This window comes from Delphinapterus leucas, chromosome 6 (assembly GCF_059928025.1).
Source record: "Delphinapterus leucas isolate spDelLeu-1000000601 "Yukka" chromosome 6, BTC_Dleu_Yukka2, whole genome shotgun sequence".
Lineage (NCBI taxonomy): Eukaryota > Metazoa > Chordata > Mammalia > Artiodactyla > Monodontidae > Delphinapterus > Delphinapterus leucas.
In genome coordinates this window covers 80,133,288-80,161,195 of record NC_143134.1, presented here as the reverse complement: position 1 = coordinate 80,161,195, position 27,908 = coordinate 80,133,288, and the positions used below count along the sequence as shown (strand labels likewise).

Sequence of the window (27,908 nt, the reverse complement as noted above, 5' to 3'; positions counted from 1 at the left end):
CTTGTTGCGGTGGCTTCACTTGTTGCAGAGCACGGGCTCTAGGTGCGCGGGCTTCAGTAGTTGCGGCACGCGGACTCAGTAGTTGTGGCTCTAGAGCGCAGGCTCGGTAGTTGTGGCACGTGGGCTTAGTTGCTCTGCAGCGTGTGGGATCTTCCTGGCCCGGGGCTCGAACCCGTGTTCCCTACATTGGCAGGAGGATTCTTAACCACTGTGCCACCAGGGAAGTCCGATAATGACCTTGTCTTAAAGAAGTTTGAATTATTATACCTTCAAGGATGTTACAGAAATGCTTGGGCATCTTTCTTTTTTAATTAAAATATTTTTTCTTTAAAAAAAATTTGTCTGTCTGAGCATCTTTATCATCAAGTAAATTACATGCAGTTTGTTTAGAGAAAGATGTAATAGAAAGATCTCATCAGTAATGGAAGTGTGCAGATTGTTTTGTCATGCAGACATGCTACTGCACTGAGAGTTGGAAAAAAATAATAGTTTGCCCAGGGTTTATAAATACTTTTACCAAAGTAACATTTAAAAAAAATTAAATAATCACAAAATAAAACCTCACTAGTAAATGAAAGTTGAAATTATTTTGGATAGGAATTCTGACAGGATGGAAACACCATGGGCCCTGGAATCAGACAAACTGTCTTTGGAATTGCAGCTCTGCCACTCATTCAACCTCTGACTCTGGACAAATTTTGGCTTTTCAGAAACTCAGATTGTGTAAAATGGTGGTTAATAATGTATTAAATAAAAATAAGGCATATATCAAATTGCCTAGTGTACAGTGAGTGCCCATTTATTACTAATTAGTAATATTTCTTCCTTCCTTTATTCATGGCTCACACTGAAAGTGTAAAGAATATTTCAGGAGGAAATATATAATTTAAAATACTTGAAAAGGGACTTCCCTGGTGGCGCAGTGGTTAAGAACCTGCCTGCCAATGCAGGGGACACGGGTTCGAGCCCTGGTGCGGGAAGATCCCACATTCCGCGGAGCAACAAAGCCCGTGCACCACAACTACTGAAAGCCTGCGTGCCTAGAACCCGTGCTCCGCAACAAGAGAAGCCACCGCAATGAGAAGCCCGTGCACCGCAATGAAGAGTAGCCCTCACTCGCTGCAACTAGAGAAAACCCGTGTGCAGCAACAAAGACCCAACACAGCCAAAAACTAAATAAAATTAAATAAATAAATTAATTAAATAAATACTTAAAAAGACTCTCATTTTAGTTCAAGGGACTCTATAAATGAGTTTTGCAACTTTCTGTGAGGCTGTACTATATTCATTTAAAAATAAAAAGTTGGACTTCCCCGGTTGTCCAGTGGTTAAGGCTCCATGCTTCCACTGCAGGGTCATGGGTTCGATCCCTGATGGGGGAAGTTCCGCATGCCACTCTGTGTGGCCAAAATAATAATAAATTAAAAAAAATAAAAAGTTAAGAAAAATAAAAAAGACAGTATTAGATAAATGAGTCAGGCATGGAGGGTTCAATTAGTTGGTTCCTTCTGGTTAAGTCATTTATTTTTTTCTGTCTCTCAGTTTCTCACCTGAAATGGAGAAACACAATTCCTAAGCTACTAGAGTACTTATTCCAAGGATGAACAATTGTGGTTCACATTTTAGGGAGAACATAATAGGTTGAATACTGTTTCCTTTCAAGTAATTTAATCAAGAGAAAAGGACTAAGGGTTAAAAATTTCTTACTAGTAGACATGTCTTGTTGGATAAATATATTCTTTTTTTTTTGCTTGCTCTGGGTCTTAGTTTCGGCAGACGGGCTCCTTTAGTTGCGGCACACAGGCTCCTTAGTTGTGGCATGCGAACTCTTAGTTGTGGCATGCATGTGGGATCTAGTTCCTTCACCAGAGATCGAACCCGGGCCCCCTGCATTGGGAGCACAGAGTCTCAACCACTGTGCCACCAGGGAAGTCCCAATATATTCTTAATTCTGATATATACAAGTAATAAAAATCAAGTTCTGGGACTTTCCTGGTAGTCCAGTGGTTAAGACTCCAGGTCCCTATGCCTGGGTTTGATCCCTTGTCAGGGAACTAGATCCTGCATGATGCAGCTAAGAGTTCACATGCTGCGACTAAAAGAGCTGGCATGAGGCAACAAAGATCCAGCGTGCCACAACTAAGACCTGACACAGCCAAATAAATAATTAATTAATAAAACGAAAACAAAAACAAAAAAGTTCTGATTCAGACAGTCATCCAACTAAATTTTTAATGAATGCTCATTATGTTCAAGGTGTGAGTACAGAAAACAATGGACTTTTACAGCCACACACATCTGTTTTCAAATTTTTGTTGGCTTCACACCTAATTAGCTGTGAGACTGGTGATATATATATATTCTTAACATCTTTATTTGAGTATAATTGCTTTACAATGGTGTGTTAGTTTCTGCTTTATAACAAAGTGAATCAGCTGTACATGTACATATATCCCCATATCTTCTCCCTCTTGCATCTCCCTCCCACCCTCCCTATTCCCACTCCTCTAGGTGGTCACAAAGCACCGAGCTGATCTCCCTGTGCTGTGCGGCTGCTTCCCACTAGCTATCTATTTTACATTTGATAGTGTATATATGTCCATGCCACTCTCTCACTTCATCTCAGCTTACCCTTCCCCCTCCCCGTGTCTTCAAGTCCATTCTCTACATCTGCGTCTTTGTTCCTGTCCTGCCCCTCGGTTCTTCAGAACCATTTTTTTTGGGGGGGGTTCCATATATACGTGTTAGCATACAGTATTTGTTTTTCTCTTTCTGACTTACTTCACTCTGTATGACAGACTCTAGGTCCATCCACCTCACTACAAATAATTCAATTTTGTTCCTTTTAATGGCTGATAATATTCCATTGTATATATGTGCCACATCTTCTTTATCCATTCATCTGTTGATGGACACTTAGGTTGCTTCCATGTCCTGGCTATTGTAAAAAGACCTGCTATGAACATTGTGTTACATGACTCTTTTTGAATTATGGTTTTCTCAGTGTATGTGTCCAGTAGTGGGATTGCTGGGTCATATGGTAGTTCTGTTTTTAGTTTTTTAAGGAAACTCCGTACTGTTCTCCATAGTGGCTGTATCAATTTACATTTCCACCAACAGTGCAAGAGGGTTCCCTTTTCTCCACACCGTCTCCGGCATTTGTTGTTTGCAGATTTTTTGATGATGGCCATTCTGACTGGTGTGAGGTGATACCTCATTGTAGTTCTGATTTGCATTTCTCTAATGATTAGTGATGTTGAGCATCCATTCATGTGCTTGTTGGCAATCTGTATATCTTCTCTGGAGAAATGTCTATTTAGGTCTTCTGCCCATTTTTGGTTTGAGTTGTTTGTTTTTTTGACGTTGAGCTGCATGAGCTCCCTGTAAATTTTGGAGATTAATCCTTTGTCAGTTGCTTCATTTGCAAAAATGTTCTCCCATTCTGAGGGTTGTCTTTTCGTCTTGTTTATGTTTTCCTTTGCTGTGCAAAAGCTTTTAAGTTTCATTAGGTCCCATTTGTTTATTTTTGTTTTTATTTCCATTTCTCTAGGAGGTGGGTCAAAAAGGATCTTGCTGTGATGTATGTCATAGAGTGTTCTGCCTGTGTTTTCCTCTAAGAGTTTTATAGTGTCTGGCCTTACATTTAGGTCTTTAATCCATTTTGAGTTTATTTTTGTGTATGGTGTTAGGGAGTGTTCTAATTTCATTCTTTTACATGTAGCTGTGAGACTGGTTATATTCACGATGAAGATTTCTGACCTTCAGTGAAACCTCACAGAGATTTCATGCAGAAAAAAATGAGGAAAACAATGAGGAAAGAAACTGAGTTATCTATTGCGGCACAACACGTAACCACCAAATGTAGTGGCTTAACATACCATCAGTTCATTATTTCTCATGATTCTGAGGGTTGGCTGGTCTCTCCAAGTGGTCTTTCTTCCAGGATGGTGTTCTCAGGGCAGCGTTACAACAGGGTGAAGGCTGAAGCTGCAGGGCCACTAGAGGCCTATGCTCAGGAACTTGAACCATGTTCGCTTTGGCCACATTTTACTGGCCAGAAGTCCAGCTCAGATTAATGGTGTGAAGAAGAGACTGGGCCTCTACATGGGAGGTTATTGCAAAATCACCTTGCAAAGAGATATGCTGCTGGGATGAGAGGGTCAGTAAACCAGTTATAGTATCTGCTGTGCTTGTTTTCAGGAAGCTTCAAATGATGCCATCTATCAGCGTGCCTGGCATTTTTGTTATAGTCAGTCTTCATCTTCCTCCTTTCCTCTCTTTAAGAATCATTCAAAGTTGCATGTGAAGACACAGTTCTAAAGGAGGCTAGGATCGGTGTCAATGTTCGTAATACACACTTTCAAACAGCACCCATAGCTACCTGAAGCCATCAGCGTAGGCTTGTGTAACAATCTTGTGTGATAAAACTCCCAGTTAAATTTGAATTTCAGATAAGCAACAAATAGTTTTTTAGTATAAGTATGTCTTCTCTTGTTAACAGTTTGGCATATACTCTTCTAGTACTTTCCTGTGAATAATCCAATTTACACATATAAATTTAAAAAAATAGAATCATACTTACTTTTACTATTGCTATTTTCCTTTTCCATATCTGTACATTTAGATCTAACTCATTCTTTTAAAAGCTGCATGGTGTTTTATGGTATGCACACACCACAGTGTATTTATTTAAGCACCTGCTAATTAATGGCTGTTTGGATTATTGGCAATCTTTCTTTATTACAAAGGGTGCTACTATGTATATCCTTATATATATATATATCTTAGTGTATCTCTGAAGTATGAAGTCCTAGGACTGGAATTGTGATGGGAAAGGTTATGCCTTGAATCCAGATGGCTAAAATGCCTTCAAAAAGGATATCATTTTAAACTCTTACCAAAAGTATTTGAGGGTTCCTATTTCTCCCCTTGCCAACCATGAGTATTTTAATCTTTGCTTATGTGACAGGATAAATGATCCATTTTCATAGCAAATTGGGAGCATACTCCCATAGAAGCACTGAATTAGAAAAACATTTATTCAGTAGGCATAAGGAAATATATTGCTACCTTTCAAAAGGAAATTTGATTTGTAGCAGTTTAGGAGAATGAATGGATGGAATTCAAACTCAATACCTTGGGTTTGAATGGGAAGGTCTGAAAACAGAAATAGTCACACAGGAATGGATCGGAGGGCTGGATTTCATCCCTCCTTACTGGCAGTATACCTTTATCTTAAATTAATAACCCATAACTTTAAACTTCCCTCACTTGTGGAATGCCCTCTAGGTTTATCATCCTTTCCATTACCTACTTTAGAATGCCACTGATTTTATTTTGTTTCCTTTATGCTTCTGAAAGTGGTGGTGGCCACCCACAGTGAAAACCATGAACACGAGATAATAATATACCATGATGCATTGGGCAAGAGTTTCCCATGGTACTCTTTCTTCTTGGTGCAAAGAAATAGAGTTGTTTTTTCTGATGCAATTAGTAATTTCTTTTTTTTAATTTTATTTATTTTTGGCTGCATTGGGTTCTCGTTGCTGCGAGTGGGCTTTCTCTAGTTGCGGCGAGTGCGGCGAGTGGGGGCTGCTCTCTGTTGTGGTGCGTGGGATTCTCATTGCAGTGGCTTCTCTTGTTGTGGAGCACGGGCTCTAGGTGCGGGGGCTTCAGTAGCTGTAGCACGCAGGCTCTAGAGCGCAGGCTTAGTAGTTGTGGCACACAGGCTTAGTTGCTCTGCGGCATATGGGACCTTTCCGGACCAGGGCTCGAACCCATGTCCTCTGCATTAGCAGGCGGATTCTTAACCACTGCACCATCAGGGAAGTCCCAGAAATAGAGTTATTTATTGCTCAGTTTTCTCCCCCTGGGCTGTCCAGAGAGGCTGGGAAGTATTACTGTGCAAATCCCCCAACAACCCTCAGCCCTATCCAAATAAATGAAAATGAACCAAAACCAAATCCAAGCTTCTAACAATTTTCTTTAGGAGAAGAGTGCATATATTAGAAACTATTCCTTAGTAGTCTCCATAACTGGGACTCATCAAGATGTTCACATATAGGGAATTACCTGCTGGTACAGTGGTTAAGACTATGTGCTTTCACTGTGAGGGCATGGGTTCAATCCCTGGTCGGGGAACTAAGACCCTGCAAGCCATGCGACACAGCAAAAAACAAAAACAAACAAAAAAGATCTTCACATATAAAAAAAATGTTCTCATACCCATTTTTCTCTGCTGACAAATCAGCTGTTTCCCTCCATTTTGAAATCATTAGGTTGACTTTAAAATAACATTAGAGTAGTGTCTTAAAACCACGTTAGATCAGGAATAAAACATTTACAGTGTTCAGGGTAAAAAAACGAAGATCTGATAAAGAAGAAAACATAGGAGAAAAGAATGGGAAGAGGGAGAAAGGGATCAGGGAGGGCAAACAAGTGAGAATTTCTGTTTATGTTGATGAGTGTTACCAGTGGTGCCCCAGGTACGGTTTCACTTTTGATTGTCCCTCCTCCCTCTATAAACTCGAACTCCTTGCAGACTGGACAATGCCGTATTCATCTTTGTTTTCCCAGCACCCAGCAGGATGCCTGACAAACAGTCTGTGTTCAGGAAATATTTGTTGACTTGAATTAAACCACACTAGACTACTAATGAACACCCTAAAATTTAAATTTCATTGCTAGCCGCTTGGCAAAGGTATATTTGTGGCCAGGAGATTTTTTTACGCAAGCTTTCAAGTTGTGTGAGACGCCTGTGAAAGATACAGATTCCTGGGCCCCACCCCAGACATTCTGATACAGATGGTCTAGGTGGGGTGGGGGCAGCTAGGGAATCTGCACTTTTAACAAATGCCTCACGTGTTTCTGATACAGCCTGGGAACCAAAGGCAGCTTGCAAACTAGCACACCAGATACCTTAAGCCCTGGAATTGTCCTGATATTTTAGACTCTCTGCCTTGAAGCTTGATCTGAAAAGAATATATGACCATCCTAACATGTAAACTTACCAAAGAGTTTAAACTGGAAGATGGTAATTACAGTGCACCAACACTCCGAAGAATCTTGAGTTCCAAACGTCTAGTCTTCTTGGTGGGTCTGCAGATTTCTGAGAGCTCCCAGTCTCTAGTGCTGTGACAGACCTAACAGGGGAGATATATGGAGAAACACCAATCAAGAGGTGCTTACTTGCCTTAGGGGGGCTTCTGAATCTGTTAACTGCTCACAGATCATTAACATTTTGAGGGAGCTGGGTCAAGCAGAAAGAGATTCAATGGATTAATAGAAAAACAAACAACAACAAAATGTTAATACATATATGAGATGTTCAAGTTTTCTAACAAAGAAAAATGAAAACCACATAAGAAATCAGGCCGAAAAAAGTGTCAGCAAATGTGAGCTCACTGGGCAGAAGTCCAGAATGGACTAAAAGGATAGGTGGTCCTAATTTGAAATCAGGGACGAATGGCTAGCATTGTTAATTACAACACTTGTAATAAGTGAGCATCACCTCTGCCAGCATACTGGGATTCACCTGTAGTAACTGACCACAGCCTTAATCAAGACCGACTAGCCAGAGCAGCCCACCGAAAATAACAGAAATCACAAAGCTTTTGATTGTATTTTATGGATTTCAGTATAGCCTCTGAGGAAAGGGGATTTATTTGCTATCCTTCCCGCTGTGTAGATAAACCCAGTCCCAGAGAGGTCACCTAACACCCAGTAACTCCCAGTTAGTATACTGCTGGTTGTTAGGTTAAACCTCCTGTGTCCTCCCCCCACCACACTGACTCAACAATAACAGCACAATTAAATACGTGTGTGATGATGAGGAAAATCCCATTTGACCCTTCCTCTACTCTTTGATCCAGGTAAGGTCGGAATCACCTCCTTTCTACACGGGAGGTAACTGAGGCCAAAAGACAAATCTGTAGGGCTGTAAAAGGCAGCGTGCGGAGGTGGAGCCCCAATCTGACTCCATAAGTCAGAGGCTCAGACAAGGCTTTGGCGGCGGGTCTGCAAGTCCAGGATGACAGCTCGCTCTGCGGAGGAGCGCTTACAGGTATGGTGGGCTGCCAGCCGGCGGGGCAAAGCGTCTTAGGCGGTTTACCAGATCTGAGCCCAGGGCCCTGGGTGCTTTAGGTGGGGCCAGCCACAAGATATCTAACTAGGATCTGGCATAGCTGGGATTTACGAAATACCTGCGCTCAAGTCCTGTGGTCTCCACGCGGGTCTGATTAACATATCTGAGGGTTCGGGTACCGTAGGACACTTACTTAAGGGCACGCCCCACAGCCCGGTTGCCGGAGCTGGAATGGGGCCAGCACGGAGGTGGTATCCGAGCGGAAACCTAACGGGGCGGGGGATTCTGCTTAGGGCGGTGGGGACACGTCCCGGGAGAGGAGGCAGTTCTGTGGTTCCGCTCTGGGTCGGTGGCGGAAGAGACCGGACGTGGCGTGAGTCGGCTGCGGGTAGGAGAGAAGGCTCGGTCCGGAGCAGAGGGCCACATCTGGGCGGCGGAGACCTAGGGGACGGGACGTCGTCGCGGCTCTCGGTGGTGGCGGCAGAAGTGCCAGGCCGCTATCTGCGCCTCTGCGCGCCCCCGCGCGCAGCGCCCCGGGCTCCCGGAGCGATGAGGGTGCAGGTCAAGGTAAACGCCGGCGTCCCAACCACCTTCCCCCACTACCCCCGGCCTCCCCCGCCTCCTCTCCACCCTCTACTTTCAGCTACCAGGACTCGCAGCCTCGAAGCCCTAAGTCCCAAGCGCGATGGGAAGTTCTGGGGAGCTTGGGGAGTTAGGGAGCGGAGTGGAGGCCCTGGTCATGCCTTGGTCTCTTGTAAGACTGCCAAGCCTCAAACTGCCTGTCACTTAACCTTTTTTTTGGACTGGCACACGTGGTGTGTGAATAAGTACCATTTATGGTGCACATTTTATTTCTTGCATTTCGGCATAGTCCGGTTGTTGGTACTTTCTTTGGAGCCAGTTCACCTGAATTAGCCTCCTTGCTCCACCACTAGCTATGATCTTGAGCAAGTTACTGAACCTCTGTGCTTTGTCTTCCTCATCTGGAAGATGGGGTAATAGTTATAATTTGAACATTAAATGAGATACTATATATGCAATGCGCTTAGAATAATGCGTAATATATTTAGTGGATTGCAAAAGTTTGGTTGTTATTATTTCATCCAGGCAATAATCCTATGAGATCTAAGTATTACCACCCACCCACTCCCATCCCACCGGTTAACAGGAAAGGAAAATGAAGCTGAGGGAGAAGAACGGAGTTAGGATTGGAACCCAGGCAAGTGCTTTAAAACACTAAGAATATGGATATCACACACAGGATTTTGAGCATTTGTTCCTAGGGAGAGGGTGGTTCATTATTAACTACCAATGTGGGAATTGAGTTCTTCAATTTCTTTCTCCCTATGTACAAATTTTGGTGTTTCATTTGCTTTGGATTCTTCCATAACTGATAAAGCATTAGATACTCTGGCCTGACACCTGGGTTTGGTGAGAATCTGACTGTTTCTTAGGTATCCCTCACCACCACCACCACGGGGTTGGGGAGTTGAAAATCATTTGAGATGGAACCCAGCGGGAACCTACTTTTTGGGGCCAAAATTGGGGATTAGTACCCTCAGAAAGTATTAGACTTGCTTTAATAGACAAGGGTGTGAATAACATGTTGAGTTGATTGTACCCCAGAGGAGAGGGAAAGACCCAGGCAGAATACTGATGATTTGCCACAAATTTTGGTCTTATCTTGCCCATTTACAATTCTCTATCATAGCTAAGTTTTTTTGGCAGGACTTCTATGCCAAAACTCAAGCATTTGGTAAATATTGGACCTGAAATATGTCTTGCCTCTTTTTCTTTCGCCCTGGGTTTTTTATCATGGGTTTTCCGTATAGGCTTGAAAGCCCAACCATTTTCAGAATGATTCTCTTCACGCTTCTGGTAGAATCTTCCAGTATTGGAACTAAAAGTGGCCAACCTACCTGTAACTGTTATTTCTTTGTGTCACATCAGAAATCTACACAGCAACTATTTTCCTGTTTAAAAAAAAAAAACATGGTTAGGTAAGGTATTGTGATGTGGGTCTCAGTTGTGATTTTTCTCTTTTTTACTTCTTAGTTTGACTGAAGTTGTATATACACATAGTTCAGAGACAAATAATTCCATAAGGTTCATTACTAAAAACAGCAGAACCTCTACCATTTTCTTCTTTTCAGAAAGAGCAGTCACGTTCATCTCTTCTGGCTAGTTGGTACTTCTTTGGGTCTCTAAATAATGCTTATATTGCTCCCTCTTGATTTTTCAGGTTTAGTCATCATGTACTGTCTTTCCAGCGTGGAATATGAGTATTTAGCTTTCTTTTGAGTTCCTTCACATACCACTCACATGCATTCTTCCTGTTCTTTCCATCTATCTTCAGAATATAGCTAACTCATAATTTTTATTCAGGTCAATATTTAGTTCAGCCAACATTACTATGCCTTCCTATCCAATATTAAGAACCGGATTATGTACTACATGATTACTTTCCCTTCCTTACTATTGTTTCCCCCTAGAGCTGCCTTTCTGTGTGTGTTTGCAGAATTTTCTATGGAGTTTTCACTAATTTAACCACAGGTTTTTTGCCAGTTGTCTAAATCTTCTCTCAAGATCTTCCAGTGCAACAGCTATTTCAGTCAATTTTATCTTGTTGAACACTGCTCTTTGACCTGCTTTGCCTGTCCAGAATGGTAGCCCTTGATGTTGGATACACAGATGTTACTTCTCTTTTTACCATCATTTTGGAGATTCCCTTTGCCTCTCTCTTATGCTGGATCCTGTTTCTTATATCCCATGTCTTCTTCTTTCTTGATTATTTCCCATTGTTTTGGTGGAGCACATTCTCCAGTAGGTCTCTGAGAAAGGGTACATGTAAGGTAAACTGAATCAACATATTCTCAAAAAATTTTTTTTTAAATTTTATATTGGAGTATAGCTGATTAACAATGTTGTGATAGTTTCAGGTGCACAGCAAAGCGACTCAGCCATACATATACATGTATCCATTCTCCCCCAAACTCCACTTGCATCCAGGCTGCCACGTAACATTGAGCAGAGTTACCTGTGCTATATGTCATGAGAATGAATCAATGTATTCTTATGACATATTATCCTTCCAGATTTTTTTTCCTTAAAAAAGTTCCACTAACAATACAAAGATAAGTTCTTTTGGTAAATAATTAAAACACTACAAACAGAAATTCAAACAGAAAATTCCCTTTCTATACTTTGTCCTCATTGCCCTTCAATCCAGAGGTAATCAAACCATTGGGTTTGTAGCATATTATTTAGGTATATTATTATATATGTATGTATTTATTGTTTTGATTTGTGCATTTGCTTTTGCATAAAGGGAATTATACTGTTTATTGATATGCAACCTGATTCCTTTAAAAATAGTTCTTGGACATCTTTCCATGTCAATACATATTGATCCTTTCTTGGCTTATATGTTCAGATGAGCTGGATCAATCAAGATCAAGCATATAGCATTTTCTGAGCAATCACTCTTCTAGATTCACTCAGCCAACAAATATTTACTGAGTGTCAACTGTATGCTAAGTCCTGTTCCCAGGACCTGGGAATATACAGTTAACAAAACTTTTATTTTTGAGGTAAAGAGGGATAGTGAGGTGGTTCTAGATGATGGAATTGAGCTCAGCTGCAGCTTTAGTTAGCTTGTTTTTCCTCTCCTGGAGTACAAACATCATTCAATCAAGTCTGTCTGTCTGTCTGTCTCTTTCTCTGTATAAAATCGTGACCATTACAAATTGAACTCTATAACTTGTGTACCACCAGAGCAACAGAATCATATCCCTGAGATATAGAAATAGATTTTATGAATAAACAAATGTGATATATACATACAATGGAATATTATTCAGCCTTAAAAAGGAAGGAAATCCTGTTACATGCAACATCATGGATAACCCTTGAGGACATTATGCAAAATGAAATGGCTGGTCATGAAAAGACAAATATTGAATTGTTCTATTTATATGAGGTGTCTAAAGTAGTTCAATGCACAGAAAGAAGTAGAATGATGGTTGCTAGAGCTTGAGCAGACATGGAAATGAGAAGTTGTTTAATGGGTATAAAGCTCCATTTTTGCAAGATGAAAAAGTTCTGGAGATTGATTGCACAAAAATAAAAATATAGTTAGTAATACTAAAATGCACACCATAAAATGGCTAAGATAGTAAATTGTACATGATGTGTATTTTACCACAATTTAAAAAAAATAAGAAAAATTTGACACAAATTCCACAGTGGGATATGTCCTATACTTTGAATTCATGATTGAACCTGCTTTCAGCTGGGTTCAGCTTTTGCCTGAAATCATGGTTCTTCCAGGGCTTGGGGAGTGGGCAACAATGCACTGCCCTGGAAACTCTTCTGATGGACTTGGCACCAGAACCTTTAGCATGTCCCCTTGTCGGGGGCAGCCCAATGCTTCTTTTCCTTTTTCCACGAGTGTTGGCATTTCCATATCTCTGGGGAAAAGGTTCCTAAGTTGTTTATAGCACAGATAAACTTTGAGACTATTTCAGAGTTACACAATTGGGAGCAGTGAGAAGTGGTCATTTTGTTTGCCTTAGAGGTTTCATTCTTTCTCAGGCTTTGTAAGCACGAGCCTTTGCAAGAACCTTTTGGTCTGTTTTGATTGGAAAAGACGACTTTTACTCCATGGCACAGACAGGTACCTTCCCTAGCCCTGGTTTTCCTGCATTTTCCCAGCTGGCATTTGCTTTCCAGCCCTGGCCTGATGTGCAATGATCCTCTGCCATTTGCTGGCTCTGGATCTTGAAGCGCTCCAAGATCTGGTAAGGGTCAGATATCCCAGGATTGCAAATGTGCTGAGTTTTGACTGGAGAGATCAGCCTGGTGAATTGGGCTGTTCTTTATTCTTCCACCTCTCCCAGCTATATGTGGGCATCATATGGAATTTCTTTCCAGGCAGACTCAAAGCCCAGTGGGGTGAATGACTATGAACAACCAAAGTTCTCTCCTCACTTAGCCTATTGTGCACTCGGAGCTTCTTGTAAATAGTCATTTTTGACATGAGCAAACCACCTGGCCCAGGGGAAGAACCATTCCTGTTTATTAGGAACTTGCGCTTTCTGTAGCAGGGCTACTGGTAACCTTGGAGAATATACACTCTTGGGAGTCTTTCCCTGTCCTGAGAGTTTAACATTCTCTTTATCTTCCTTGGGCTATGGGCCAGGAGGACGGCTCAGGTTGCCCACACAACCCAGAGAGATTTAAGTCCAGGCAAAATTTGTTTGTGATTAGAAGATCATAGAGCCTGAAAATCATATGCCATTTTGGAATGTCTAGCAAGTTCTTTCCTTTCTCACTAATTTCCCTCAGTTGCTGCCGAAAAAGGAACAGGATATGGTAATTGTAGACTCTAGAAATATCAGCAGGGAGGCCAGAAGACTAATGAAAGAAACCAAGAGTCAGAAAAAGTAGTTTTACTGCTGATTGCGGCACTCTCCTGGCCTCCGGCAAGTTAGGTCGGTTTCCTTATCTGTAAAGCAAATGGCCACTATTTGCCTGCCACTTCTTTCTAAGGTCTCTGAATGTGCTTTGAGTTAGAGATTCCTTTGACAATCTGATAAAAGCAATAGATAATCTACTGAAAAACTCAAAGTAGAGTGGAACCCTGACCTGCTGGGCACTCAGGCTTACTGGCCAGCATAAGCTCTGTCTAAAAATGGCTGCCCACCCTTGGCCTAAGCAGATTGTTGCAAAGTTGGAATGCAAGCCTAGTATTGCCAGATTCTGGTTATTTATTTATTTTTAAATTAAATTTTATTTTTTTAACTTTCCTTGTCGAGGAAAATGCAGATGTATAGATTCTTTCTTGAATGTGAAACCCCTGGGTTTTTACATTTTACTAGTTGCTTCAAAGATTTTTGAAAACACCTTTATGGACTGAACAAAACACATTTGTGGCCTGCTTTCTGCCTGTGGGCAGAAGTATATCTGTATTTCGTTTTCTACTATGGTTAAGCCCAAATTATTTATAGGTTTATTTTGGGGCTTTTCTCTCTTTCTGTCTGTGCCACTCCCTCCTTAAAAATTTTTTAGCGGATTTATTGAGATATATTCACATATCATATAATTTACACGCTTAAAGTATACAATTTAATGACTTTATTATCTTCACAGAGTTGTGCATTCATCACCACAGTCAATTTTAGAACATACTCATCATCCCTCACACTCCTTAGCTGTTAATCCCTAATCCCTCCATCTCCACTAGCCCTAGGCAACCACTGATGTACTTTCTGCCTCTGTAGATTTGCCTATTCTGGGCATTTTATATAAATAGACTCATACAATATGTATGCCTTTGTGACTGATTTCTTTCACTTAGCATAACATTTTCAAGTACTGGTACGTGTTATAGCATGTATCAGTACTTCATTCCTTTGTATTGCTGAATATTATTCCATTGTGTGGGTACCTCACATCTTATTTGTCCATTCATCAGTTGATGGATATTTTTGTTGTTTTTGCTTCTTTGTCTATACTGCTATGAACATTTGTGTACAGGTTTTTGTGTGGACATATGTTTTCATTTCTCTTGGGTAGACACCTAGAAATGGACTTGCTGGATCATATGGTAATTCCATGTTTAGCCTTTTGAGGGACCTCCAGACTGTTTTCCACAGCAGCTGCACCATTTAAATTCCCACCAGCAATCTATGAGAGTTCCAGTTTCTCCCCATCCTAGCCAATACTTTGTATTGTCTGAACTTTTGATTATAGCCATCCTAGTAGGTGTGAAGAGGTATCTCATTGTGGCTTAGATTCGCATCTAAATGATTAATGACTAATGATGTTGAGAATCTTTTCCTGTGTTCACTGGTCATTTGTATACCTTCTTTGGAGAAGAGTGTATTCAGACCCTTAGTGTGGCACTTGTTTTTGATCCAGCTCTTGAGATTTTCTTATGAGAAATGCCCATCTTCATATCCACACAAAAGTTGTTATACAGTTTCTAGGGATTCCTGACCCTCTTGATATCTCTCTATGGGTCTAAGGATACCCACAGAGGATGTGGTATAAAGTGGAGATTTTTCTGGGCACTTCATATACTTGATCTCACTCATTATTATCTATTAAGGACCTCATGGGATTTGTATGAAGATCAGATGTTCAGGAATGTGATTTGTAAACCCTAAAACGCTATTCAGCTTCAAGGATTAATACAGGTGCAAATTCTGGGGGTAAATGATGGTGAAATGAAGTTGTTAAGGGCATGAACTTGAATCTGACTGCCTATGTTTGAATCCTAGTGTTATTTTTATGAGCTGTTGTGTTCTTGGGAAAATCACCCAACCTCTCTGACTCCGTGTCCTCATTTGTAAAATGGAGATAATAACTGCACCTACTTCCCACATGCTGTTGGGCAGAGTTAATATAAACAATGTGCTTTCCGTTGGGCAGGTGGGTACATAGAAAGTGCTAAATGAATTCTTAAGTTGCTACTGTAGACTGTTTGTGCCCCCCCAAAGTTCATATGTTGAAGTTCCAATCTACAATGTGATGTTATTTGGAGGTGAAACCTTTGGAAGGTAATTAGGTCTTGAGAGAGGAGCCCTCATGAATGGGATTAGTGTCCTTATAAGAAGAAACACAAGAGAGATGAGTGCTCTCTGCTCTGTGGAGATACAGTAAGAAGGTGGCCTTTGTAAACCAGGAAGAGGGTTCTCACCAGAACTCAACCATGAGGGCACCCTGATCTTGGACTTCCAGCCTCTAGAACGTTGAGAAATAAATGTTTGTAGCGTAAGCCACCCAGCCAATGGTATTCTGTTACAGTGACCCAACTGACTAAGCTACCCACTAGTTATATTACCTTATAGAACAGAACAGGTTATTAGCTTATAGTGGAGCAGGTTGGTCTGTGCATATGAAAACAGCTTTCATCTTTCTGGAAAAAACAGTTTTCCTCTACTGATCTTTGAAAGAGCCAAGAGTTTTTTTGTAAAATGAATCTGTAATCTTAGGAAAGAGAATTTTCCTTCCAGAAGGATTTAAGTCCAGAGGGTACTTTAGAGATCCTTAGCCTGGATCAGTTAATCCTGTCTAACCTTTGTCACCACTGTTAGTGTCTGCTTTAAAGTGATTTAAAACAAACAAAAAACAAACCCCCCAATCTTTGTCCTTATCTGGCCTAGAGAAACTCAGGTTCCAAGTAGGCAGTTTTGCTCTGTGATCAGGTCAAGTGAGTAGATATTGTTGGATTAAAACAAAGAGGGTTCAAAGTCTTAAGATTTAAATGCTTTATAGTATTAGCTAGAGTCTTTAGGGCAGTCTTTTTTTTTTTTTTGGCCATGCCGCTCAGCTTGCAGGATCTTAGTTCCCCGACCAGGGATTGAACCCAGGTCCTCTCGGGGCAGTGAGAGTGTGGAGTCTTAACCACTGGACCGCCAGGGAATTCCCTAAGACAGTCTTGAGAAAGGCAAACTAGGAGGGAGTCAGTGAATTGACATAAGTCTTTGCGGATTGGATCTTTGTTCTTGGATGAAATAGAGGCAAGCCTCTCCGGCTCATGTTTTGGTTTCTTGAGCTGCTTACAGACGCTACCTTTTTTTTTTTTTTGGCCACACCACATGGCCTGTGGGATCTTAGTTCCCTCTCCAGGGATCGAACCTACGTCTCCTGCATTGGAAGTGTGGAGTCTTAACCACTGGACCACTAGGGAAGTCCCTTACAGCCACTACCTTTGAAAGAGAAACCACATTTTGAGAAACAACTCTTTTAGTGGAGACATTTCAGATGGAAAGTGCATCTTGCTGGCTGGTGTTTGGGTTCAGCAAATACTGAGTGTGAAAAGCAGGATGATAGATGAAGGAAAAGGAGCCATTTACCCAGAGCAGGACCTCTGAATCCCTTCTCTGTGGGGTCTCCTTGATGTCAGAGTCTTTCATTTCAGTTTAAATGAAGAGAAGAGCTCTGTAAGGTTCAGGCCAGGAGAGAGTTTCTGAGAATTATTGGAATCCCAATATTTTGTCAGTTTTATTCTCTGGCTCACAGATAATGATTCGTGTGTGTGTGTGTGTGTGTGTGTGTGTCCTGTGGATTTTGTTAAAGAAAATTTTTTCATGACATTGTTAAAGATAGCAAGGAAGACCAGTCAAGAAAAAATGACTGCAATGTGGGTTTTACAAGAGGGAAGAGAGATCAGGCTCAACTCCAAATACGAGGAAAGTGGAGATTTATTGCCAAGGAGCAAGATGGGGTCAGTGGATGAAGAAGGGTCAAGAGGAAACGTCAAGGCTAGGGGGATTCTTGCTAAACCAGCTCAACAGGATTCTTGCTGAAGGTGGGCCAGAGTAGAGTGATCAGATAGCAAGCGTGGGAGATTTTTGCTAAATTAACTCAGCAGAATTCTTGATAAAAATGGACTAAGTGGGCCAAGGACAGAGCCCAAGTTTGGGGCCTAGTTAGAAAGAGGACTCAAGTCAGAAAGAGCCTGACTCAAGTTTGGTTAAGGGAGAGAGTCTTCCTCAGTTTGCAGCTGGAGGTGACTAAGGTAGAACATTCTTCTTTATAATACAATCAATCACAAAATAGGTGAGCATTTGAGCAACACATTCTTTAAAGAAAAAAGCTGCTTTTCTTTTGTTTAATCACTCTCTTAGAATTGCCTTTTTAGGTCATTTCAAGGTCTCTTCCTTATGGATAGAGTATATTTCTTCTCATCTTAAAATAGCAGAAGAAATTAAATGCAGAAGAAATGTCTTAATAATCAAAACCCAGTGAAAATGAAAACCTGTTGTGTAATTTGGCTTCTCAATGACTTAGAGAAAGGCATTGTGCAGTAGCTATGTTCCCTTTTCCTTCCTGAATTGCATCAAAAGTACAGTCAGTTTCTAAACAACAACACTGGAACTTTGAAAATCAAGTATAACAGCCAGAAACAGAAGTTGGGAAATCTTTTCCTAGCAAATGAGATTTCATATCTGCCAACAACTGTTACAGAATTCTTGGTACCCCACTGACAGACTTCTGATTCTCAACTTACTGGACTACCCTCATTCCATTAAAACATCTTTTTCCTCCTTGAATTTTAGGGGAATTGTTTGTTCTGGATGTGATTTTTTTTTTTTTTGAGACAAAGAAAAAAACCAGCCTGATTAGTACCCTACCCTAAATCTCTCAGCTTAAATTAAGATAAAAATCTTTATGATTTCTATCTTTTAAATTAAGTTAAACATCTCAAAGATATTTTTTAAAAAATTAAGTTAAAAAATCCTAAAGATGAAGGCAAAAATCTTATATTAAGATATAAGATTTAGGGGAGGGAATATTCTTAGTTGATAGCTGGTAGAAAACTCTTGGAAAGGAATTTATCAAAATTGCATCCTGTGGAAACAAGTGTGTGATATCCTCCAAGATGATCCTTGATTTAATATATTTAGGGAAACAATGGATAGTTTATCTGTTCTGTAGAGTCATAATACTTCCATGTGCCTGTATGAGCAGAAAACATTTTCTTCTTTCTTATCTGTTGTACTGGTGGCTTTTATACTTTGCAAAATTCCCTGTTAAGAAAAAGTTACTGGGGCCTGGCTTACATGTTCCATGAATGATAGAGTACAGGCTTAGAGTAAAAGAACTAAGAGCGGCATTTTAACAATTACAACATTATAGCAAATATGTTTTGTTTGTTTTTTGCTATGTAGCAATTAGGCACACAGTTGTAAAATGTTTACCTAAAGTAATTATAATTAATTTTTTTTAATGGAAGTGGAGTACCTAAATGTAGCTAAAGGAATGCTCATGAAAATTTACAGCCGCACAACTGGACGGCTGGAAATTATTTTAATAACCCCTGGGGTGAATTACCCAGGAAGAACAGTATTTCTACAGTTTGCTGATAGAGATTTCTTACAGACTAGAGAAGAAACACGCTCACCTTGCTTTTGCTCCCCACTTCCTTTCCTTTCATTATACCTTGCCCTGACTGCCCATTAATCTCCAATTACATTTACTCTTATTTATTTATTTTTATTTTTTTTTTTGCGGTACGCGGGCCTCTCACTGTCGTGGCGTCTCCCGTTGCGGAGCACAGGCTCTGGACGCGCAGGCTCAGCGGCCATGGCTCACGGGCCCAGCCGCTCTGCGGCATGTGGGATCTTCCCGCACCGGGGCACGAACCCGTGTCCCCTGCATCGGCAGGCGGACTCTCAACCACTGCGCCACCAGGGAAGCCCTACTCTTATTTTTTACTCTAAATTCTTATTGCCTCAGTTTAGTTGTCTGCAGACCCCCATAACCTGGGGCACACATTTTTGGTTAGTATATGAGGGACATTCCTGGAATATTGTGTGGCAGTTTCTCCATAGGGTGATCAGTGGGATACTATTAGTGTTCCCCATCTATCTTTTAAGTTGGGTGGATCCTCTACTGAGAGAGCATTTCATATGCTTTGTGGTTCATAGAATACATACTGTACTGTACTGATGTTGTACTGTAGAGAGCTGGTAATAGAAAGGGGCACTGTGACTGCACGTGTATCTCCTGCCTTCCTTTCTCTCTGGTTAAGATGAGCAAAGGAGAATGCTGAGATTTGCAGCCGTCTGAGCTAAATGGTCTATGACTTTCTATAGAACATTGATGATAGGGTCTGGGGCAAAATTACCAAGAAGGGAAAGTTTGCCACTCCACTCCTTGCATCTGTCAGAAGAGGAAGCATTTTCTTCAAGGCTGAGCCTTCCTCCTTGGTTATTCATACCATTTTTTTCCCCTGCTCCCCCCCCCCATCGCCACTGCCACCGCCACCGCCACCGCCAAAGTCTCAAGTCATTTTTATTCTCTCTTGCATCTTCACTCTCTTTTATCTACATACAAGGTTCAAACTTTCTTAACATAAGATAAACTTTCTTTCAACACTGCCTATTAAACATAGTGTAAAAGAATGCTGGTGCTGGTATTTGATAGAAACTGCTCCTCCTCTGTAGAGGTGATAATCACTGTATTTCTCTCACAGTTGTGAATGTTACTTTAGCTAGCGCATAAAGCATTTAGCCCAGCCCTTGGCATATATGAAAGTCTACGTTAACGTTGGCTTTTGCTTTACTTTGTTGGTCTAGTGGCTGTTTTTATTTCTTTCTCCCAAGGATATCTTACACTAGCTTTCTTCTCTGTTTTACAACCTATTTCCTGACTCTCTCTCAATCTATTTGTTTGTCATGGACAAAAATTGTCCTCCTTACTTTGTTTTCAATATTAAACACTTCTCAGTTTTTCTTTGAAACTACCTATTTTTGAAATAATGCAAACACTTTTATTAAAGAGAAAAACTTTCTCCCTTCTTAACTTCAGGTATCATGTTACCATCCTGATTCGTAACTCTGTTTTCATTCCCTGAACCCTTCTACATGCTATGCTTAGATGCTCCCAGAGGTTCCTGGCTCTTATATCTTCTCTGTTCTCTGCTCCCCAGTGACTCTGTGGCTTTTGCCATACCTTAACATTGTTGTCCTCTGAATTCTCCCCCAGGCCTAAATCTCTGCATTTCTAACCACCACCGAATTTCATCAACCACCTTTCAAAACCTTTGTCATCTTTCAAGGACTTTCCTAAGTTTTGTGTCCTCCATGAAGACTCCCCAGATACTGGCGGACAGAAGGGATTTCTACTTCCAAGGAGCCCCACAGCTTGCTCTTGTGCCATACTTGGTATCTATTAGTAAACATAGTTTCTTCTCTTTTGGTGTTGGTCTTTGGGACACAATTTTATTTATTTTTATTACAACCATGTGATATGCCCATCAAAGTATTTTGAAGGAATGAATGAATGAAGCTATTATTCTTAGCGGTATCAGTATTTTAAAGGAAGAGTGGGTAAACTGATATAATATATGCTGCCTATGGGTTCTGGAGGGCTGATAACCACACTCATCATGCTTCAATGACATCTTTGGGAGGAGGGATGTGGTAGGTACTAAAGTCAGCTGTTAAATTAAAAATGAATGCAGTCAAAATTATCCTTCAAAAGTCCCTTACATTGCTTAGAAAGAGAAGTACGTGAAGATTTGGTCTCTAGTTGCTTTTTCTCTATGTTGGAACTTTCTTCAGTTGAGCACCAGATTAAATAAGGGATGTTGAGATACTACAGTGCAATCATTGCGATGAGATGGGCAGACTTAAGGCATGCATGTGGGACCTGAGACCAACCAGGAAACAGTAGGTCCTGTCTCTCACTCACACTCAACCCTAGTGCCTATGAAGTCACTTTGGGGCAGTGGTCTTTCATGTGTGGTATCCCTGGGGACTCCTTGGGATCTTTGAGACCCTTTCAAAGGTCCTCAAAATCAAAATTATTACTTTTTAAAAAATATTTATTTATTTATTTATTTATGGCTGTGCTGGGTCTTAGTTGTGGCAGGCAGGATCTACGTTGCAGCATGCAGACTTCTTAGTTGTGTCACGCAGACTCAGTTGCAGCACGTGGACTCTTAGTTGCGGCATGTATGCAGGATCTAGTTCCCCAACCAGGGATCAAACCCAGGCCCCCTGCATTGGGAGTGTGGAGACTTACCCACTGGACCACCAGGGAAGTCCCCAAATTATTATGATAGGGTTTTTTTTGGCTGCATTGGGTCCTCGTTGCTGTGCATGGGCTTTCTCTAGTTGCGGCGAGCGGGGCTACTCTTCGTTGCCGTGCGAGGGCTTCTCATTGCGGTGGCTTCTCTTGTTGAGGAGCACAGACTCTAGGAATGCGGGCTCAGTAGTTATGGCTTGCGGGCTATAGAGTGCAGGCTCATAGCTGTGGCGCACGGGCTTAGTTGCTCCGCGGCATGTGGGATTTTCCGGGACCAGGAATCGAACCTGTGTCCCCTGCACTGGCAGGCGGATTCTTAACAACTGTGCCACCAGGAAAGTCCCCCAAAATTATTTTTATAATGGTACATTATTTCCCTGTTTTACTCATTCTATCATGAGCATACAGTGGAGTTTTCCTGATGTTACATGACAAATCCATAATATCTAAAAAGGCTATTAAAATACTATTTTCTTTTTCCAACTCCATGTCTGTGTGAGGCCGATTCTTTTTATATACTTCAACCAAAAACACTTTGTAACAGATTGAATGCAGAAGCAGATATGAGAATCCAGCTGTCTTAAGCCAGACAAAAATACGATGCTCTTCTCATAAACCTTTTAAAAGTATTTTTCGTGAAAAATATTTATTTTAACATGTAATAGGTTTACCATCATTATTTTTAAATTAACTAATGGGTAAATACTTTAAAAAGTCCCAGTTCTAATTTTGAATACATAAATATTGGTAGCTATACTCTATAAGTGAAAGCTTTCTGGAGGTCCTTGGTGAATTTAATGACTGTGAAGGAGTCCTAAACCCCAAAAGTTTGAGAACTGCTGCTCTTGGGCATAGTATACTCCTGAATGTGGAATGGCATTGATATTGTCCATACTTCAACATTTTATATCTTCTTCTCACCTTTTTTCTTCTAGTCCTCTTTCATTCTTTTTTATTTTCCACTTTTTAAAAATTGAAGTATAGTTGGTTTACAATGCTGTATTAGTTTCAAGTGTACAGCAAAGTGATTCAGCTATACACACACACACACACACACACACACACATATGCATGTATTCTTTTTCAGATTCTTTTCCATTATAGATTATTACAAGATATTGAGCACAGTTCCCTGTGCCACATAGTAGGTCCTTGTTATTTACCTATTTTATACATAGTAGTGTGTGTCTGTTAATCCCAAACTCCTAATTTATCCCTCCCCACCTCCCCCAACCCCCGCTATCCCCTTTGGTAACTATAAGTTTGTTTTCTATGTCTGTTAGTCTATTTATATTTTGTAAAAAAATTCATTTGTATCTTTTTTAGATTCTCCATATAAGTGATATCATATAATATTTGTCTTTGTCTGACTGACTTCACTCAATATGATAAGCCCTCTCTCAGTCTTTTAGCAAAGATTTTGAATTTGTCCAAGTTAAATATGTGGTATGTGTCTGCATGGAATTTCAAGAAGCATTGTTCTTTCTGCCGTGTTACACTTAGAAAATGAAACAAGTAATCTTCATTGTACAAATAAAGCTTACTATGGATGACATAAATGAAATTGCCTTTAACCTGTAATTCCTAATAAAGGCTTTATTGTCTCAGAGGATGGTGGGTTTTCTAAAAGTCAGTTATTTGAGTATAGCTCCACTAATAGTGAAGCTTCACTCCAAGAAGTTGTTTTTTAGACTATGTAGTTCACTTGGATGTAGTCCTAGTAAACTTTTGGATAATTTAACAAGATATTTGTAGCATAAATGAAGGCCATCTGTGTACTTGGATAACATACTTGTGGATATTTTGCTGGGTGGAAATTGGAAATTGAGTATATCTAACTTGGAAACCTTAATAGATTAGAGTGGTTATACAACAAATAGGCCCAGCATTCAGTTAAACTCTGTATTTCACTTTCCACGGGCAGTTGTAAAGAACACCCAAAAGGGAAACCTCCCATTTCCTTTTCCCTTCTTATCAAAATGATTTCACATGATCTGAAATTATAAACATCTTGTTTGCAAGTTTAATTCCCTAGGATACTGAATAAGGCTGAAGCATGTGTGACAGAGGAAAGGATGTCTTCTCATTGCCATTTGAAATTGTGATTTTGGACTAACATAAAGAGGGCTTTCACCAATCTGGGGAGTGGAGGGATGGGGTATGGTATTTTAGTTTGAACTTTTATGATATGCTCTACTAAGTAGGTCACTGTTGAGTTCTTCTAATTCCCCATTAGACTCTGTGGAGAATTCATAAATGTTTTACTCATGTACTCATGAGTTTATATAATCTAAACAGTCATTTTGAAGTTCTAAATGCTTTTGCTCAACAAGGCAGTATATGAAAATTTCATATAAATTTCTCACCTAAACAGGAGAAGTGGCATTTTAGGGAATTGTGAGTTATTTAGTTAACATTCTATTAAAGATGTTACAAAAGAAAAGAAAAAAGAAATCATTACCAGCAAATAGTGCCCTCTAACTACCCAAAGAGAAGAAAACACGTAAGGTTATTTTGTGTTCTTTATGAAGTACTCCTAAATGCTGCCTTCTGGAAAGATTATTTACCGGAAAACCAGTGAGGTCGACTTGTGGCAGTGTTGGCAAGCCAGATCCTTGGGTTTGGATTATTTTAGGTTTGGATGCCCTTTGCCTGAGACTCTTAATCTTGGATCAAGTGAGTCCCCCAAGTTATCCCTCAGATTGTGGACAAAACCCTGTAGAAGACCCTGAGCTGAGTCTTCAAAGTATACAGGCTGGCTTTGCACTGATGAGTTTCCCCAGCCAACAGATCGTGCGCTGTGGAAATCCATCTGCCTGGCACTCAGTTTGAAGAGGTCCTTGCTCCAAGGGAGGGACTGTGTAGAGAAAATAAAAAATGTCAGTCTGGAGTCTGAAAATATTTTCTCTATTTGATCCATTCTGGTGCTTCCCTGCATGCTATAGATTCCATGATAAATAAACTAATGCTTATCTTGAAGTAGATTACAATAATGTTAAGGAAAAAACAACTGAATAGGTGCAGTTAAGCATTGTGAGTGCTGTGATGTATATTAGAGTGGGGGGCTATAAAAAGGAAGTAGTTTCACCTGGAAAAGTATTTTTTAAATGTTAGATTTTTTTAAGTATGGAAAAGTTTTTAAAAAGAAAATAAATTACTTGTTAGCTGTGTGCCCTTCAACCCCCAATCACACAGTCCCCTGGATGTTAAAAAAAAAAAAAAAATCCATGCACATTTAGAAGGATTTTTTTTTAAATCAAGGAATGCCTGTAAGACTATTCCTTCTCAGAGATTCCCCTGAGAAAGAATCTGTTATCTGGAAACCCTAAAAAGCCCCAGTGTAGAAATACTTTCAGTGACATCAGGAATTAATTCATGTATAGCTACCATTAGAGGATTAGTCTTTGGACATTTCTTTGCTATTCCCCAGCCCTGGGCTTGTATGTAAAATCTGATTATATTTTAGGGTAAGGCAAACTATTTGTGCCAACACAGCCTGAGACCAACACTATTTCCCTTCTTTATCCTCTGCCTTTCCCTTCCCCAAATAACAACCACAGTTAAAACACAACTCTCCTGCCCCAGTATATAAAAAACACCCAGTCTCTAAAGACTGTCATGATAGTTGCAGAAATGACATATTCTCTGCCGTCAATGACAATGTGCTGCTCCAAGCAGCAAACACATGTTGAGTATTTGGGCTATTGAATCAGAACTAACAAACATATGGTTCCTAATAGTTCTCTGTTGAACTGAACATGGGGGGACCTCTTCCATATGTGCTGAAGAGTATATTGCAAAGGCTACCGTTATGAGGTAGGGGGAAAGAGTAAAGTTCTAAATTGAGAATTGTTTGAAACACTTGCACATTAAGCCTGCTTTTCTTTTCCTGTAGTTTTGAGATAAGATATGGGAGTTGCAGGAGGAATGTTTCCATGTTCTTGTTATGGCACAGGTTTCCTGTTTACACCCTTGGAGAGAAAATTGTATACATGGATTCTTGAAGTTCTATTTTAAGTGTGTTCATTTTGTTGCTCATTCAACAATCATTGGGTTGGGCCCTGGGGCAACAGAAATGACTGGCATGGGGCCTGTAGGAGCTGGAGTCTAGTGGGGGAAAATGGACCCATAAAAGTCATTCGTTTGAAATATGAGAGGTCGTAGGAGAGAGATTTGGAGGTCAGGAAGTATTTTTCTATGAAAAAAATACATCAAAGTTAAGTTCCCATGCTACCAACCAAAAAGCTAATTTTTACCTTTGATATTACCAATAATAATAACTAAGCTTTACTGAGGCCGAGTAAGTCCCAGGGAGAAATCTAAGCCTTCATTCCTTTCAGTAGCCCAACAGTAGGTATTACTGTTATTATCTCCTTTTTAATAGATGGGAAAACAGGCCTGAAGAAAGTAATTTGCCCACATCATTCTACTAGATTCAGCTGTCTAGCCTTTTAAAAGAAGGGAGTGGTTGAGCATAGCTTGCTTAATTTGTATACATAGGCTGCTAAATTAGGGACCCTTTTTGGAGCTGGTTTTTTAAAATTAATTAATTAATTATGGCTGCACCGGGTCTTAATTGCGGCATGTGGACTCAGTTATGGCATGCGGACTCTTAGTTGCAGCACACATGCAGGATCTGGTTCCCTAACCAGGGACTGAACCTGGGCACCCTGCATTGCGAGTGTGGAGTCTTACCCACTGGACCACCATGGAAGTCCCTGGAGCCTTTTTTTTTTTTTTTTTTTTTTTGCGGTACGCGGGCCTCCCACTGTTGTGGCCTCTCCCGTTGCGGAGCACAGGCTCCGGACGCGGAGGCTCAGCGGCCATGGCTCACGGGCCCAGCGGCTCCGCGGCATGTGGGACCTTCCCGGACCGGGGCACGAACCCGTGTCCCCTGCATCGGCAGGCGGACTCTTAACCACTGCGCCACCAGGGAAGCCCCCTGGAGCCATTTTTAATAGGTAAATGTTACACATGAAGTTTAATGATATCAATCTGTTATCCGTTTCCTTCTTTTTATTCTAAGTTCCTTCAGAGTAAGAACTTTGTCTTATTTGCCATAGAATTCCCAGCATGCCATATGGAGGCCTATTTCAAAATATTTGTTGAATGAATTCAGATATTTTGAAATTCAGCCAATGGTAAGCCATGCTTATACAATGTGTATCAAATTGTCAACCTAAATAAAGAGGTAAACTGAGGTAAGCCTGAATGATCAGAAATTGAGTTTATTCAGGAATAGCAGAGGAATTGAATTTGGGAAATGCATGCTGTAGCAAGCTACAGGCGAGTCTGTTGCAACTCCCTGTTGGGGCAGGGAGTGCAAAGAGGGAGACGTCCAGCCAGTGTCTAAGCAGTAAATTCATTGTCTTGAGGGTGGGGAGAGATTCTTGGCCTATGGTTATTGGTCAGGAAATAAGTCTCGTCTTCTGTGAATCAGGCATTTATGGGAAATCAGTTTCTCAGTTAAGTTCCCTTCTGAGGGCACACGTGTGATATTCTCCATTACATATCCTCCAGATTTGTTTTAGATTGAACTCTTTTACAGAATCTTGCTGAGGTTACATCTCTCCTCTGACACTCTTTCCAGCTTCCTGTCAAATCTTAGCCAAAGTGGGACTTTATAAGTGAGAATTCTGAAGTTTGAGAGCTTAATATTCACTCTGTAGGGTTATGGTACAAGATTTAAAAGTGACTTTTGGCAGAATTAAGAGAATGCTTCCGCTATATCTTTACTTCCTTGGTAGAGTTTTGTGCATTTAGGGATCTTTCACTTAAAATGAGATTGTGGACCAATTAACTTTGTGAATATTTTTGTGTTCACATTGGCTTATTTGTGTCTATGTTGTCTGTAATAGAACCTAATAAATGCTTAGGGGTTTGGGGCTGGTCTTGGCATTTTAATTAGGGTCTATTATATTTAAGTATATCTTGCCTACCTGGACTACTGTGGTTATACTGTGTTTTCATTTAATGAGACTATGAAAATAATGACATTTTTCTATTCAGTCCCAGAAATCCTGGATTGAAGGAGTGTTCGACAAGAGAGAATGTAACAAAATCATACCCAGCTCAAAGGACCCTCACAGGTACAATTTTTAATTACATTTTTCTTTTTAAAGCAACAGTACTTGGAGGACTGTTTACTGAAATTTAGAGATATGACTTGTTTGCTCTGTGGAGCCACTGTTAATATTGTGGTAGATTTCACTCTGCTGCTTTATCTTTGATGTTCCTGTTCCTCTTCCTGGGAGGATAGATACCAGGGAAATATCTAGTGCTA

The 27,908-nt window shown here is 40.5% G+C and overlaps 1 protein-coding gene across 1 annotated transcript in view; it reads left to right on the top strand.

The window, feature by feature from the left end:
* The first annotated feature begins 8,111 nt into the window (after window positions 1-8,111).
* Window positions 8,112-27,908, top strand: part of TRPM6 (transient receptor potential cation channel subfamily M member 6) — a 181,140-nt gene continuing 161,343 nt past the window's right edge. The window contains exons 1-2 of the mRNA XM_022573494.2: window positions 8,112-8,650; window positions 27,635-27,714. Coding sequence (XP_022429202.2) covers window positions 8,315-8,650; window positions 27,635-27,714 — 416 coding nt within the window. The 5' untranslated portion in view covers window positions 8,112-8,314. The remainder of the gene's footprint in view (window positions 8,651-27,634; window positions 27,715-27,908) is intronic.